The sequence below is a fragment of the Pygoscelis adeliae genome, unplaced genomic scaffold (assembly GCF_000699105.1).
Source record: "Pygoscelis adeliae isolate BGI_AS28 unplaced genomic scaffold, ASM69910v1 Scaffold57, whole genome shotgun sequence".
Lineage (NCBI taxonomy): Eukaryota > Metazoa > Chordata > Aves > Sphenisciformes > Spheniscidae > Pygoscelis > Pygoscelis adeliae.
This window is the reverse complement of record NW_008825615.1, coordinates 1,780,599-1,795,264: the sequence shown is the minus strand read 5'-3', so window position 1 is coordinate 1,795,264 and position 14,666 is coordinate 1,780,599. Positions and strand designations below refer to the sequence as shown.

The window sequence follows — 14,666 nt, the reverse complement described above, 5'->3', positions numbered from 1 at the left end:
ATTTGCCTTCGCTGCTGGGTGTTTTTTAAAGGATGCCTTCCGCTGAGGCTGCCGGATTGTGTGCATGCCCGGAGGTGTCTCCTGGCCCTCCCCAGCAGCCGCGCTCCCTCTTGCGGCAGCACCGACCCCGAGGAAACCCCAGAGCACAGGGGATTTATTCCCAGCGAAGGGCCGGGAATAAAACGTGGCTCCAGACATACTGCAGGAAGGTGTTTTAGGAGGCAAAACCACATGCATATGCACAAAAGCCTAGGCACCCCCAGCCCGCACCAGATATTTCCCAAACTGTATTCCTAATATAAATCAGCAGGGAATTACCTTGCTGAGTGTAAGAAATCCCGTGCTGTAGTTTAACGGAGGAGACACTGCTGCCCATCGCTCCAGAGGCAGCCCCACACGCACCCAGCAGAGCTCCCCAGCTCTTTCTGGAGGCCATGCACAGGGTCCATTTGATGAGGCATGAGGAGTATTAACCCGTTCCAAAATCCTGCATCCGGTATTGATTTAACAAAGTCTGGCCCTGGCAAACAGTTAGCACAAGGAAGGCTTTCGGGAGTGATTGTTCTGCCCTCGTTTGCCTTTTGCCTGCCAGCATAGCACTGGCCGTCGCAGTGCCTGTTCAAAGACCAGTCGCTACAAATGCTCCAACTATTTACTTCTCAGTTTGTTATTCTTCACCAAGAAGCAAACCCTTTAACAAAGGAATAAACAAATAGAAACATACCATCTCAGATTAAGGCTGAGAAACAGGTACCCCACCAGTTTTAGTTAGTAAATCAAAATCCGCAAAGATGGTGAAGTAGCTCTTATCTTTTATGACAGCACAACCAGATCAAACACTTTTCATGCCAAGAGAGAAACCCACAGAGGGGAGCTTTCTTTTGCAGAGATTCATTTGCTATCTGGTATTGATGTGTTACTTAATTTATTGATCCAGAGAGGAATGAGAATCCAAAAGCAGTACAAACTGCATTCTGCATAAGTTCTTAGGGAGAAAAAGGCTTCATCTCCTCTTCCTTCTTATAACTAATTCTGAAAATGGACACTCCTGTCATGGTCACAGTATATTGTCATGGTACAAAAAAATTCAGGTCAGTTAAACCCGACAGCTTGTCAATAGGGCTGCACAATAGGCTTACTCTCCAGTTCATTCCTGTTGCTCACTTTGTCAGTACAAACTCTGCAGCTGTCAATTTAAATAAATAAATAAAATAACTTACATGGAAACATGCTCTTTAATCCCGATTCTTCCTTTCAAATTCAAAAAGCAATCAACTTAATGGAAAGGTGGTAAGGAGGCAGCCCAAATAAGATACACAGAGAATGGGTTAATATTTTCCCATTTATTTTTTTACCATTTTAGTGCTGCTCAGAGATTTCATACCCATACATGTGAAGGCTACAGTAGGCTACAAGGGAGCCTGTAAAAAAGATGTAGCAAGACAGGGTAAAGGATGGAGACCTCCACTGAGGCTGTGTTCCACAGACCATGGTTAGAAAGGAGTGAAGGACAGCGCAGCCTAACTTAGCCTTAATGCAGCAGGACCCTTTCCCTGACATCTAAACTTTGTATCCCTTTCACTCCAGTTGCATTTCTTGATGCGTTTGTGGAATCTCTTTTCAGGAAGGCACATCACTCTAGAACAGCCTGCTTTTCTGAATCCCATATAATTAGAAAAAAATAAAAGAATGTAATTTTGCTACAAAGCAGTAGATCCCTAAGAAATTACTCTCTCCTAGTGGAGTCAATGGGAGACTTATGTCTAACTTCAGGGGAGTAAGATCTTGCCAATATTGGGCTTGGGCTCGGGCTCATCAGAACTGAGCAGGAGATGTTTTTCTCACCTCATAAGACTTTTTCAAGACGGTGGAAAACAAAAGTATCTCATTCTGCATTAGAATGCCACCAAAGCCCTGAAATCTTGTCCATGACAAGAATGGAGCTCAAGGAGAAGACCAATAGCCACTAGTTGGGCTGGGACAAGAGAAACTGCAGTTCAAATCCTTCCATTTCCAGCTGCTTTTATATCCAAGACAATGCTTTAGTCAATGTGTCAGCAATCCAGTTTCACCTTTTCTGTCTTAATGAACCTTCATTCATCTACAGAAGTAGGGCAGCTTCCCCATGATTGCTGTTAAAGCATTTCTCTGGGTGCCAGAGGACTTTGGAGGGCTTGGGAGGTAGGTGTATCTGACAGTCCATAGGAAAGCTTTAGCAACAAAATTGTTATTTGCTTGGTCCTCTAATCTCTCTTCCATTTTCAAATCAAATTCTACCTTGGAGCAGAGAAATCATTCTCATCGGAATTGATACATTCTCATGAAACATGTTTAGTATTTGCCGAGTGAAAAATTGTTTCATTTAAAAAATCCCAGCTTGTTCCAGTCTTATAAATGACAGTCGGTGGTGGATACTCAGGTTGGGATCTGTATTGCTAACTGCAGTTGGTTTGGTGAAATCTCACATAATAACCAAAATCTCTGAAAGAAGAATTGCACAGTCTGGGACAAGTTGCACCCGATTACTATTTGCACCAAGTCATGCATCCTACAGTGTTTCCTAATCTATTTACTGGTCTATTTACCACACGTCTGCTGTGGGAGTTTACATTTTTTTATTGACTTTCATTTCCTTTTTAAATGGTCAGGCACAATTTTGGTTCTGCTTTAGTCCCTTAATGGAGTTATTTCTCAAGTGGCAATTGAGAGGAGAGTTGGCAACGAATGCCTGCCTTTACTGGCACTCAGTAACTTCAAAGCTATCCTCTGGGATACAGAGGATACAGCCCAGAGTAAACTGGGGTTGCACACTTACTCCTCTGATGCTGTTTTTACCCTCTTTGCCCACCTCATCCCTTTTTAGGACACTAAAAAAATATTTACAAAAGCAATGAAGACAAAACCAGAATGGTGCCTCTTGATCCTACCCTCGAGGCAGCCATGATGTATGTTTGACCATGAGCCAGCAATGCACCCTTGCAGCAAGAACTGCCAACAGCCTCCTGGGCTCCATGAATGGGACTGTTACCAGCAGGTCAAGGGAGGAGATCCTTCCTCTCTGCTTAGCTCTGATGAGACACTTCTGGAGTGCTGGCTCCAGTTCTGAGGTCCCCAGACTCTGCTCTGGCTGACCCTGCTTGACCAGGGAGGTTGGACCAGGTGACCTCCAGAGGTCCCTTCAAACCTCATCTAGTTCATGATTCTGTGATATATGACACTAGATTCTCAGCTGACACCAAAGCTTTGGGCAAACCACTCTGAGCATCCCAAGGGAAGGAAAGCATGGCTGTGCAAAAGATTCTCTCACATCTGTAAACTTGTCATCAAGAAAGCTGTGGAAAACGGGGATAGTCAAGAGCAGATTATTAAACTCTAGCTTTTGGGGGTGGAAAAAAACATGTTATATAAATTCCTCCACCACTTTCATAGAGAACTTAGTTTACGCTATGAAAGTTGCATGCTGATTATTTGGGGTATTATGTTTTCACTAAATCACCCAGACAGTATTGACATTTCTCCTTTTCTCATCTGGGAGGAAGGACAAGAAGAGCTGTCTCCCTCAAGACTGATTAACCCCTCAGTAAGAAGGAAACCCAAAAGGTGCACGCTTTTCCCACTGCAGGAACCAGGTGTCAGTAAGATCAAGGATACATGCTTTCTCCTACCTTCTTACGCTTCAGTGAGGCACAAGTGACTAGACTCCAGCTTGCCTGAAAAATCGTGCCACTGGAGAAGCTTGGCTATCACCAAAGCACTGGCTATCAATTTGCAAGATCGCAACAGGGAATCCACCCACTCAGAAATTGTGGTGCTTGCAAAGATAAAGATCTCTTCAGCTTTCATTTTTCCCTGTGGTAAATGACCATGCACATGGGGGCCAGCTGGCCTCAAAACAACGCCACCATAAAAAAGCAACCTGTAAACAGCATATTACATTGCTTGCAAAAGATAATTCAGCAAACAGAAGATGCAATTCAATACAGAACTCTACTACTTCAGCTGGTAGATGGACAAGCAAGATCATGGATACTGTAATACAAAGTAATGATTTGTATTCTTGACATAACAAAAACAAGCATTGATCTTGTACAATTTGTGACCTTTACGTCTTCAGTATGTCAGTGATCTTGGGCGCTGGAGAGAGGGTACCACTCCTACATGGTACTCCGTGCTTGGAAACTCTGGATGGTGAGGGCTGAAACAGAGAAGAAAAATATGAAGAAATCTCACAACCTTACAAACTAATGGCTCCCATCTGCCTCTTTGCCGCCAGCAGTATATTAAACCTGTGAACACAAGCAAAATGTCTAAGAAACTATTTTTTTGTAATTGTCCACCCTTCTCTTGGTCTCCAGTGACCGTTATTAATTGAAAGTCCAACATATGTTTGCATTAAAGTGTATTAGGAAATGGTATGGTCTCCACCCATCTTCAGTGGGATTTCAGGACTATTTATCGGCATGATTCTGCTCCCATTTCAGTGAGAGGTAGTTTTTCATTGACTTGAGCAAGGACAGTGTTAGGCCTATATTAAGAGTTTTAGAGGAGAAAAAAATTGCCCATTACAACTGGCTCCAGACAATAACAGTGTAGCTTTCTTATATCCAGAGGAGTAAAGCAAATATAAAACAACAAAAAATTGTCAAAAAAGGGAGTTCATTCTAAGTTCAGTCCATTAAGAATTACAGTTTGATACTGTTGATTTCCCCTGAGTACAATAAAGACAAACTCACAAAAAAATGAACATATCTCTCCTTTTCCAAAAGGCATTAATGAAGAAAGGTAATAATGAGATCTGACTTTATCTAATCAATTAATAGCTCCAGCAATACAACTTTGTCTCCTGAAGTCATCAAGCTGCTGAGAATCATGTGTTACATGTAAAACTTTATGATGATGCAATGACAAAAGCTGTTTTTAAATTAACAGGTTATCAAGGGCACAGATTTATCTTCACACACACACTCAGCACACTGAGGAGTGGTTTCTATCTGAGATCAAAACTCCTACATGGAAGGATCTACATGCCAGTGTCTGTGAGCAAGAGGAGGGTCAGAGCTCCCACTGTACTCGGTAGAGATCCTAGTGCAGTTGGAGAAGCCTTGGAAGTGATTCATCTCATCCATAGCTTGTCGCTGAGAGGTCAGTCCAGTTGACTAATGTAGACGTCTAGTGTCATTTGAGTGCTCCGTGGTATCCAAGACACCCTCATGGGGCTGGCAGATCTGACACGGGACTCCGGGGATACCTGTGACTGTCTTGAGCAGAAGCTGAAAGCTGACGGACTACCTGTGAGCAATTCAAATACCATTAGGTGCCTAAGTTTAGGCAACTGAGCCCCTTTACTGCCCCTCATGAGGACACCTAATTGTAAATTACTAAGTTAAGGTGTCTTATTCTTGAACTTAACCCCACCAAAGATGCCAAAGAGGTCAAAAAGTAAATAAATACCCATAGCAATGCCCCCTTTCATGAATGCATAACATTTTGGTCTTTCATCAGGCTATAGGTAAACAAATAAAACAATCCAGATGCTGTGGCCTTTGCAGTCACCTTGATGAGTATCTTGCCCCAGTCACAAAAAAGACCACAACCCAACTCTTCACAATCTGCACTGGATGCTTATGGTTTTGGGAGTAAAGCTGAAAGTGTTATTTTTGGCCTTGAAATTTAAGCTGGGCAAAGTCAGGTGATGTTGGAAATTAGCATGGGATTGTCTAGTGGTGCATTCCTAGAGGTCCACTTCCCTTCTTTCTCTCCATTTGCACCCTCATCCATCCTGGGGGTGATGCAGCACAATGCCTTTCATCTGCCCATGTTTTTCCATAAGTGGCAATGCAAAAAGTTTTGGTTTATTTCTGGCTATCTGTTCCTTACTGCTTTCTATGTGATACTAACCATCTCAATAATTTCCATGCTCTCTTGAACTGTGATAGTACATGCAGCTACTCCATTTTTTTCTTTTCTGAAATAACTTTTTTCTGTCCCCTGCAGATTTGTACTTTTTTCTGCTTGCAATTGTTTTCCTTTAACAATCTGGTAACAGATCAGTCTTGTGACAATGTAAGTTCAGATATTTACAGATTTGCTGCCCAGCATGTATGTTTTTTTAATGGAAAATATTTAGAGCCATTCTGAAACGGAAAAAAGTAAAGGGATATAAGAGAAAAACAACTCTAGTTTCAGCAAAAAGCTTTGAAACTCTTCACTTTATCAGCAATCTGAATCCACCTCACACTTCTGACCATAAATCCTTAGTGCCTTTATGTAATGAGCTAAACATCTGAGCTCAGTTTCCAAAAGATGGGTATAAACATAATCTGTGGGCACTTTTGGTAGTACATGCCAAATATGATTTGGGTTTTGGAAATTACTGTTGCTTCTCCTATCACTGTTTCCTTCAAGCCAAATTGGAAGTAGGTTACTGAGATACTTCTGCCATTCCTGTGTCTGGTCCACACATTCCTGTGTCTGGTCCATGCTATTACGTCTCATCATAGCATAACAGTTAAGAATATGTTGGGTTTAAAGATAAAAGCTATGTGTATCCATAGGGTTTGAAAGACATCGTTGGAAATTTATGGAGTCCACAGAAGCCACCTTACGAAGGTTATGAAACCCTTGATTATCAAGTGGTTGGAGCTGGGATGTATTACTGGGAGGGATCATATAGGCTTCACCTGACATGCTTGACTCCAGGTATCTCATTTTGGCCACGCTCAAAGACTGGATGCTGAGTAGATAGACTTTCAGTCTGACCCAATATGGATGATTTTTGGGTTTGATATTCTTATACATTCAAGAACCAGACACAATACTGAAACGTGAAAGAAACTATAAAGGCTACCTCAAGGAGTCAGGTAAGGGCTACTAGACCAAAGTTGCCAATATGCCTGAGAAACAAAGACCCTTATTTGGGGGAAATACAGGTCTGACATAAATGCTCCATCTGAAATATACCATGAATCAGTACTCATGGACAGTTAATAATAGGTGCAATCTTTCTTTCCTAGAAATGGAAAATAATCTGAAAATAAATATCCACAAGCATGAGAAACTTTTTGCAAATTTGGTAAGCATATATTGCATGGCAGAAAGACAAAGACTATCTGCAAAGTAAACCTATTCATCTGTCTTTTAATTTAACAGCTAGCCTAAGGAATCAGTGCAGAATCAGATATAAATTTAGTGGTGATATGGATTGTGTGAGTAAAACATCTTGGAAATACATGAATTAAAATTTAATATATTATGGAGAACAAAGTCTTGTGTGCTTTTACAGCCTGATCTAACTCCTTATGAAGACAAAAGAAATATTCCTATTCACTTGTGTGCGTGCTGGACCAGATCAATACCAAGAAAATAACAACCCATATGCTTCTGATTCCACTGGGCTCTTGGTGGTGAAGAATAGCCACCTCTTTGACAAAGGAAGTACTATGACTCTCGAAAGAGAGTATTCCCTAATTTACACCATTCTGGGAGGAGAGTCTGGCCTGCCCTTGAGTGCATGCCTTCTTAACCCCTTAACATGTGCAGTAAGTAAATCCTGCAGAAAAGCTGCTGAACTTGCACATGCAGTAACTTCTAAAGCAAACTCCATGGCTGCCAAAAAGCGTATGTGAAGTCAGAAATAACTTTCAATACGGCAGGTGTTACAGTGCAATAAGGGCATGTCTTAGGTACGTTATAAAACACAGACTGAAGTGGTTCCAGGATCTGAGAGTTATTACAACACAGACTGTGAAGTTGCTATTTAGATGAAATTCCTCCTACCATGTCTTCAAACCATTTTTTCACTTTATTTGCTCCATTCACCACATTTAGATGCCACCATCTTGTATTTCCTTCTCTGAAAAGGAAATCCCCACTTCTCAGCATGAAACTTGAAAAGCTTTCAGTCTTAAAAGGAGCTGCTGAGCCTACGTCCTACACCCAGGTAACCTAAGCCATGTGGAAATATGAACTGTTCGCAACTTTCAAGTCCTCCGAAGCGGGCCAAGCTCAGGACCTAAGCCAGCACCATTAGTACCTCAAGCAGCAGACGGCAGTGGTTAGTGGGAAAGTCAAAAGTCAAGGGAGCGGGGAGAGTTGCCAAAGCACCCAAGAATATATGTGCATTAAAGCACCACTCTTGGAAAAGAGATGTTTGCACTAGTTCTGTGCGTGCCGGTACGTCCCTATGACAATGTTGATCCAGGAGAGGCTGACTATTGTCCTGAGAGTAGGATGCTGCCTCCCAACTAACGAGACCTGTCTCCGGTGGGATGCTGCCTCCTAACTAACAAGCCTTGTCTCCCAGCCCACCGGAGCATTGCTCCCACACAGCAGCACAGCCCCCCCACCAGGTCAGCATGCCCTCAGTGCCTGTGGAAAGCACATCTTTAGGTAGGGCACATGCTCCGCGACCACAGAGAGCCAGGCTTCGGGGGAACCCTTGAGTCAATCAGTGGGACTTCACAGCTCTAAGAATCTTTTTGGCCCTTTTGAAAAATCTCACACTAGATCTTACAAAACTGGCAGTATGCACAAGAGTATAAATTAGGACTTCAAAAAGAATTACTCCAAGAAGTAAGACCCAGCCTTTCATTAAGCCAAGGCTTCATCCTGCAATGGCAAAAAACAGAAACCAGGACCATGTTGCCTCATCTTTAATGTGCAACAAGAAAAGCTTTGGATACAGCTACAGTCAGGATTTTGCTTCACAGGAGGAAATCCAAGACGGTGGCTGCGAAGTGACAAATTCCTGCTTGTGCTGTTTTATTTCTGCTGGACGTAATGAGGTTGTTTAACTAGCCTGGCCTTTGCTTAAACATAATTCCCGCGCACACACACAGAGCCTCATATTTTCTGGATCAGTAGTACAGATATCACGAGAAACACTTTTCATTTCAGTTTCCCTAGAAGGGTACTAAGAATATGGAGTGATAAAGCAAAATTTGTCTTCTCAAACCTGGAGTTAGTCTCCAATTTATATAAAGACCTTTTTTTTTTCACTTGCTGATAGGAAAACTATATACCTTCTTCAGACCTGGGGTTTTGTTTGTTTGAGTTTATTTATTTCTCAAGGCAGCAGAACTGCCTCCCCTCCCACCCCCCCAAATGAGTGCAAGGTGTTAAAAATATGTGACAGTTTAGCCCGGGGCTTGTTTGGGAAGGAGGGCTGTTAGTTTTCTGAAGCCATTAAGGTGGTCATTCCTTCTATGGTGCTAACCCTTCCTCCTTGGTAGAGATTATTCCTTATTGATGTCTCTCTCCTACCAGAGATCTGCTTTATTAGATCTGTTCTCACACTTTCTTCACGTTGCAATGCAGCACATCACATAACAGCCATATCACAGAGCAGAGACACTACTAGTGCTGGCAAACGGCTCCCTTCTCATCCAGGATTTCAGCTTCATTTGGCTTGTGATCAGTAGTCGTGGACTCCCTAACACAGAGGTGGACTCTCTTTTGCTCCTTTGCCCTGCCTCCTTTTTTTAATCCTCCACTGTGCCAAAAAAATTACTTTGAAAGGTATTTGGAAGCTTTTTGACTTCAACATTTTTCAAGGTGTCAGGCTGGGAATTTCCCCAAAAATAGCAATAGTTAACTTAGCTAGCTATCATGTTTTAAATGTTTATTATATTTTTAAAGAGGTTTTTTCCTTTCTTCTGAAATGTGCCAGAAATATGGGGTTTCTGTTCCATACAGTGGTTCCCCTCACTTTTATTTTCTTGTTTTTAGTGGGAAAGTCAATGAACAGTGGTTTAGGAAGACGGGAAGGAGGCAGAGCAAATAGTAAGCACAAATTGAGGAGAATTTCCTCGTTCTTCCCTCAGAAAACCATGTCTCCTTTGTTTCTGGTTTTCTGTAAGGAATAGAAGAAAGCCACTTAAGTTAGCAAACAGAGTCCCATTCCAGCCGGGCAACTGATATAGCTCAAAGTGTGACAACAGAGTATGTTACAAAGATGAAACCTGCTCAGCTTAGTTGGACTTTATCTTTTACTTAGACACTGAAAGGCAAGGGGTTGCCCTGTGCCTGCAAGCAGCTGCGTGCAGATGGTGATGCACTGAACTCACCCACAAGAGTTTGAACTGTAAAGCATACAGTAAATCCATTTTGGATTTTAAACACTTTTTAAAAAATTCCTTCTCATTTTCACTCATCCTGGCAAATTTTTGCCCTTTGTGAGCTTCACGAGTCAAATCAGGCAAGGAGGATGCCGCTTATTGTTCAACCCCAAGTGACAAAGGGTGGAGAAAGGATTCGTCATCGCACTAAGTTATGGGAAGGGCTTTGGTTCCCTAAGATTCCACTGTAGTCAGTGGAGAGAGATGGCAACTCCCGGCTCAAATTGCAGGTATGTGAAAGCACTCTCTGGAAAGGCTCTTTTCTCTCTCCATGACTTTGGAAAGAACCCAGGTAATGAAGACAGATACAGATAGACAACAGCTGTAGAAAAAAAAATCTCTTTTCTTTTCTTCTTTTTATCAGTCATTGCTGTAAGGAGGAAAATGCTCACACACATGCACACACGTGCTCTGTCCCCACGGCTACATTTTACAGAACAGTAATCAAGTCCCAGGAAATGCAAGATACCTGACCTGGAATCAGGCCAGGACCCTGGGACTTAAATGTGCTACAAGTGCATATATATTTATATGCTTTACACAGCAAATGTGTAAATGTTTGCACAGCATCAGGTACATAACTCAGCTTTGCATTCATGCTAGGTACCATGGTGTTTTTAGAATAAATTGTGCCCTTGCACACCAGCAATATGCATGCAAGAAAAACTGGGGCTTATTTTAGTTCGGTGCAACTTGTTTAGGGAACTACTGTAGGAGGAAGAGCGCCGTATATTCCAGGCTAATGCTGGGATTATGTGTCATCTGACTTGGCAGCTCTGGGGCATTAACTGACATCGCGTATCAGGTTAGGTTAATAATCTACCACTTGGTTCTGCTTGAGCAGCTCTGTGTGCCCAGGGTAGAGATCAGTGACAAACAAGGAGTCTCGGAGGGAAAGGATTAGTTGCTGTGTGTTCAGCGGGATGGCACTTGCACCACAAAATATACAGACTAAATGCCTGGATCTGCTGTGAATCAGAAGCTACATCTGGAAAGTAGCAATACAAATCTGACTCTCCAGGGATGCCCACAGCAATGAAAGCAGGCTTGGACGACAAAATGACAGATACTGGCAACTTGGACAGGATATTACCAGAATGGGAGAAAAACTTAAAGGATATAAAAATACCTGCTTGTTTCAACAAGATGCCCCAAGAGACTGGGAAGACTTTCCCTCACTCCAAACAAGTTGGGAATTACCTAGTAGGCAAAATGATCAACAAGGGCTCCTTTGCCACGGTGATGGAGGGGCTGCACATCCCCACGGGGGAGAAGGTAAGCTTCTAATGAGAGGGTACCACGCACTAGGAATCACAAGTAACCTCACACTAACTTATGTCAGAGAATTTCAGACCATTTAATCTGCAAACCACAATCTACTCAGTGAATTATCCTCTGAACCTTATCCTCATAAATTAACCTCATAAATTGAGTTTATTGCTCATGTATAATCAGTCACATGTGTGAATATGTACTGACTGCAACTGTTTTCACAATTATAAAACAATATAGACAACAAAGATATCCTCCCACTGAAAGAGAATAAGATAATGGCATAAGGACAATTTCAAATCTGCTTTCCCTGATAATCCTCATTGACTAATTGGTGCCGCGTATCTGATCTTTAAAGCTATGGACAACACTTATTGAAAAGACAGCCACTCCAACAGCAATCATTTATATGGCAGGATACAGATAACATCTGTTATCTCTAGCTCAGTCGGGTTAGAATAACGTACCACTAGATGTAACTCTGGAAAGGTGGATTACTATCAAGTGGCTTTTTGATTTTTACTTTTCTTATGGCTTCAGTAGCTTCACTGGCTGAGTAGCTGCCCAAACTGCAAAGGGCCTAATCCCAGCCCATTATAGCCAGTATCTTGAATGGCTTTTAGACCAAGTCAGAAGGGAGCATGTTAGAAAAAAATTTGGCACAGTACAGATGCAGTTAACAGTCAAGCATGTAGGGATTTTTTGCACTTAAGAACATTTCATATATGCCTATTTATTAATGCAATCGGATGGATAGATATGACAGTTCAGCCTTCTTGTTTTGGCTTTCAAATGAAATAAAACGTGTATTCTTCCATCGAGAATGTCTCCTCTGTGATACTGATTATCAACATCACGTCAAAAACAGCTTCTCCCACATGTCAGCTTACTCCGCATCCTTTTGAAAATTAATCTAGGTTGCAAAGCTTGTTGCCAATTTGCATATATCCTGCAATTTAGGTAGCCATAAAAGTCATTGACAAGAGAAAAGCCAAGCAGGATTCCTACATTTTAAAAAATATGAAGCGTGAGCCACGGATACACCAGATGATTAAGCACCCCAATGTTGTTCGGCTATATGAGACCTTGGAGACTGACAACTCCTATTACATGGTGATGGAGCTGTGCCTTGGCGGGGACCTCCTGGATAGAATTTGTGACAAAAAGAGGCTGGCTGAAAGGGAAGTAAGGAGATACACCAGGCAAATTCTGTCTGCAGTAGACCACCTGCATTGCCAGGGGATTGTTCACAGGTAAGATGTTTCCCTCCTTCCAAAGAACAGTAAGAAAAGAAAGCATGCAAGAACATAGAGTGCTCTTCTTCAGCGAGAGCATTTCTTTAATTTTCCCTTGTAAAAACAGGGATTGCAAAGAAGACTATGTTCTCTCAGCCCATCTTAATAACACATTTTATTCTCAGCGGTGGTAGAAGATAAGCTGTTACATGCTCCTTGGGGAATAAAGTAACAAAGTCCAGGGATAAGAGCTGATGAGCGCAACAAATTAATACTTTGCCATGATTGTCTCAGAATTAGCTGCTGACAAATGTGTATCTAATTCAAATATTTCAGTGTGGCTATGCATATAAATATTGATTTCATTCAGTTAGCCACAACATATTGAAATAACCACACATCACTCAGGACCAAAGATAGATTGAGAAATCACAGCTCACTGGCTGTGCAGAGGACATGGTCCTGTGGGTCCAGGTCTGTGGCAGGTTGCTGACCTTCCACACTGGCTTCTGCACTACAGGGACAGATTACGACTTCAGCCACTGCTAGAGGAACCTGAGCAGCCCATGCAATGAGAGCTGATCTTCTTCCCCCAACAGGGATCTCAGCACATATGCCAAGAGCAGCAGAATAAGGACTTCCCTTTTAGGTGGAAGAATAGGCAAGAAGCAGTTTTTCCCACCGGTTTTCTGTTTTACTTAATAATTCACGGTCAATCAGATCCTTAATTTTAAATGGTAAATGCACTCATCAAGAAAGCCCACAGGACCTACCAAGTAATCCAGTTGACTGTATCATTGCAGTAACCATGAAACTAATAAGATCTGAATGTGATGGCTCAGCATTTACAAGTGCTTTGTGACTTGAAATGCTTGCAATCCAGCACTTAATTATATTAGATTTGTTAATTAATAAGGAATGTACAAGAAAGAAATAGTCAGTATCTGACCTAGAGAATTTAAACAAACAAAAAAAACCTACCAGAAAATAAACCCAAGGGGCTTCACCCATTTAGTCCAGGCTGACATCCCTGCCTTGCTGGTTCCCTAACTAATCTATTTTACAGCATTTCTTCAGTGCCCATGATCAAAACATTTACGGTCTTCCCATGACAACATTCCTCATGAATTTCTCAAGCCCTCTTCCCTTCTTTCTGTTTGGAAACAGCTCTTCCCAGTGAGCAGGGGAGTAGCCTGACTTCTTCCCCTACTTTTCTTCCGTTGGTATCATTTTGCTGGGAAAACTTTGCAAGAGATAAGAATGTTGCTGCACACTCTGAGAGCAGCCAGATATGAAGTAGTGTGAGCTTCTCCGGAGACTTGCTTTACTATCAAACCCCCCTAACCAAAGGAAAATTCATCCTTGGCTCTCAAGCGCCTTGTCATAGAGTTTATGAAGTTGCATGGTCCGGCAGGAGCCCAGCCACCTTGCTAGTTCACGGGCATAGGTATGGTCAGCAGTACCTCAACTCATGGCCTGCTGCTAGCTTTGAGATTCAGAGCTACGGCCTTGACCTCATACCAGAAGCAGACTGGGAAGGATTTGGAAGGGCTTCCCTGCTCAGCTCCAGCTGCAGTGATTTATAGCAACTCACTGAGGAGGTTAAAACCGATGAGGATAATTGTGGGTGTATCCTCTTCTGAACAGAAGGCATCAATGATTCCAGAAAGATGAGCACAGAAATAGGAAAGTTACCTCACAAAGTCAATCTGATTTTCTCATCTAAGCACTAAGCAAAACTCAACTCTGCATTGCTTTAACACAAGGAAAGGAGGGTTGCCCAACTGCCTGGTGGGAACGGCTGCTACTCCATGCTACCCTGGCACCCCACAGGTGTCAGGGCGTTGCTGGGGAGGGTGTTGGAAAATCACACCAGGTATCATGCTAATAATTTCATGAGATGGATAATTGTGTGCCAATGCTTCGGTCTCTGCCCAGGGCCTCTTTATTTTACTGGAATGGAGGTGCCTGGTGATTGCAAGGTCTCGTTCCTAAGCGATGAGCTTAAGAATTTGCTAATCTAGTTTACTTTTGCTCAGAAATG

The 14,666-nt window shown here is 42.3% G+C and overlaps 2 protein-coding genes across 2 annotated transcripts in view; one reads left to right on the top strand and one right to left on the bottom strand.

Moving 5' to 3' along the window:
• Positions 1–10,910, bottom strand: part of TBX18 (T-box 18) — a 203,110-nt gene extending 192,200 nt beyond the window's left edge. Inside the window, exon 1 of the mRNA XM_009333220.1 lies at positions 10,825–10,910. Coding sequence (XP_009331495.1) covers positions 10,825–10,910 — 86 coding nt within the window. The remainder of the gene's footprint in view (positions 1–10,824) is intronic.
• A 228-nt stretch (positions 10,911–11,138) lies between these two features.
• Positions 11,139–14,666, top strand: part of LOC103924654 (hormonally up-regulated neu tumor-associated kinase-like) — a 25,334-nt gene continuing 21,806 nt past the window's right edge. The window contains exons 1-2 of the mRNA XM_009333219.1: positions 11,139–11,390; positions 12,348–12,640. Coding sequence (XP_009331494.1) covers positions 11,139–11,390; positions 12,348–12,640 — 545 coding nt within the window. The remainder of the gene's footprint in view (positions 11,391–12,347; positions 12,641–14,666) is intronic.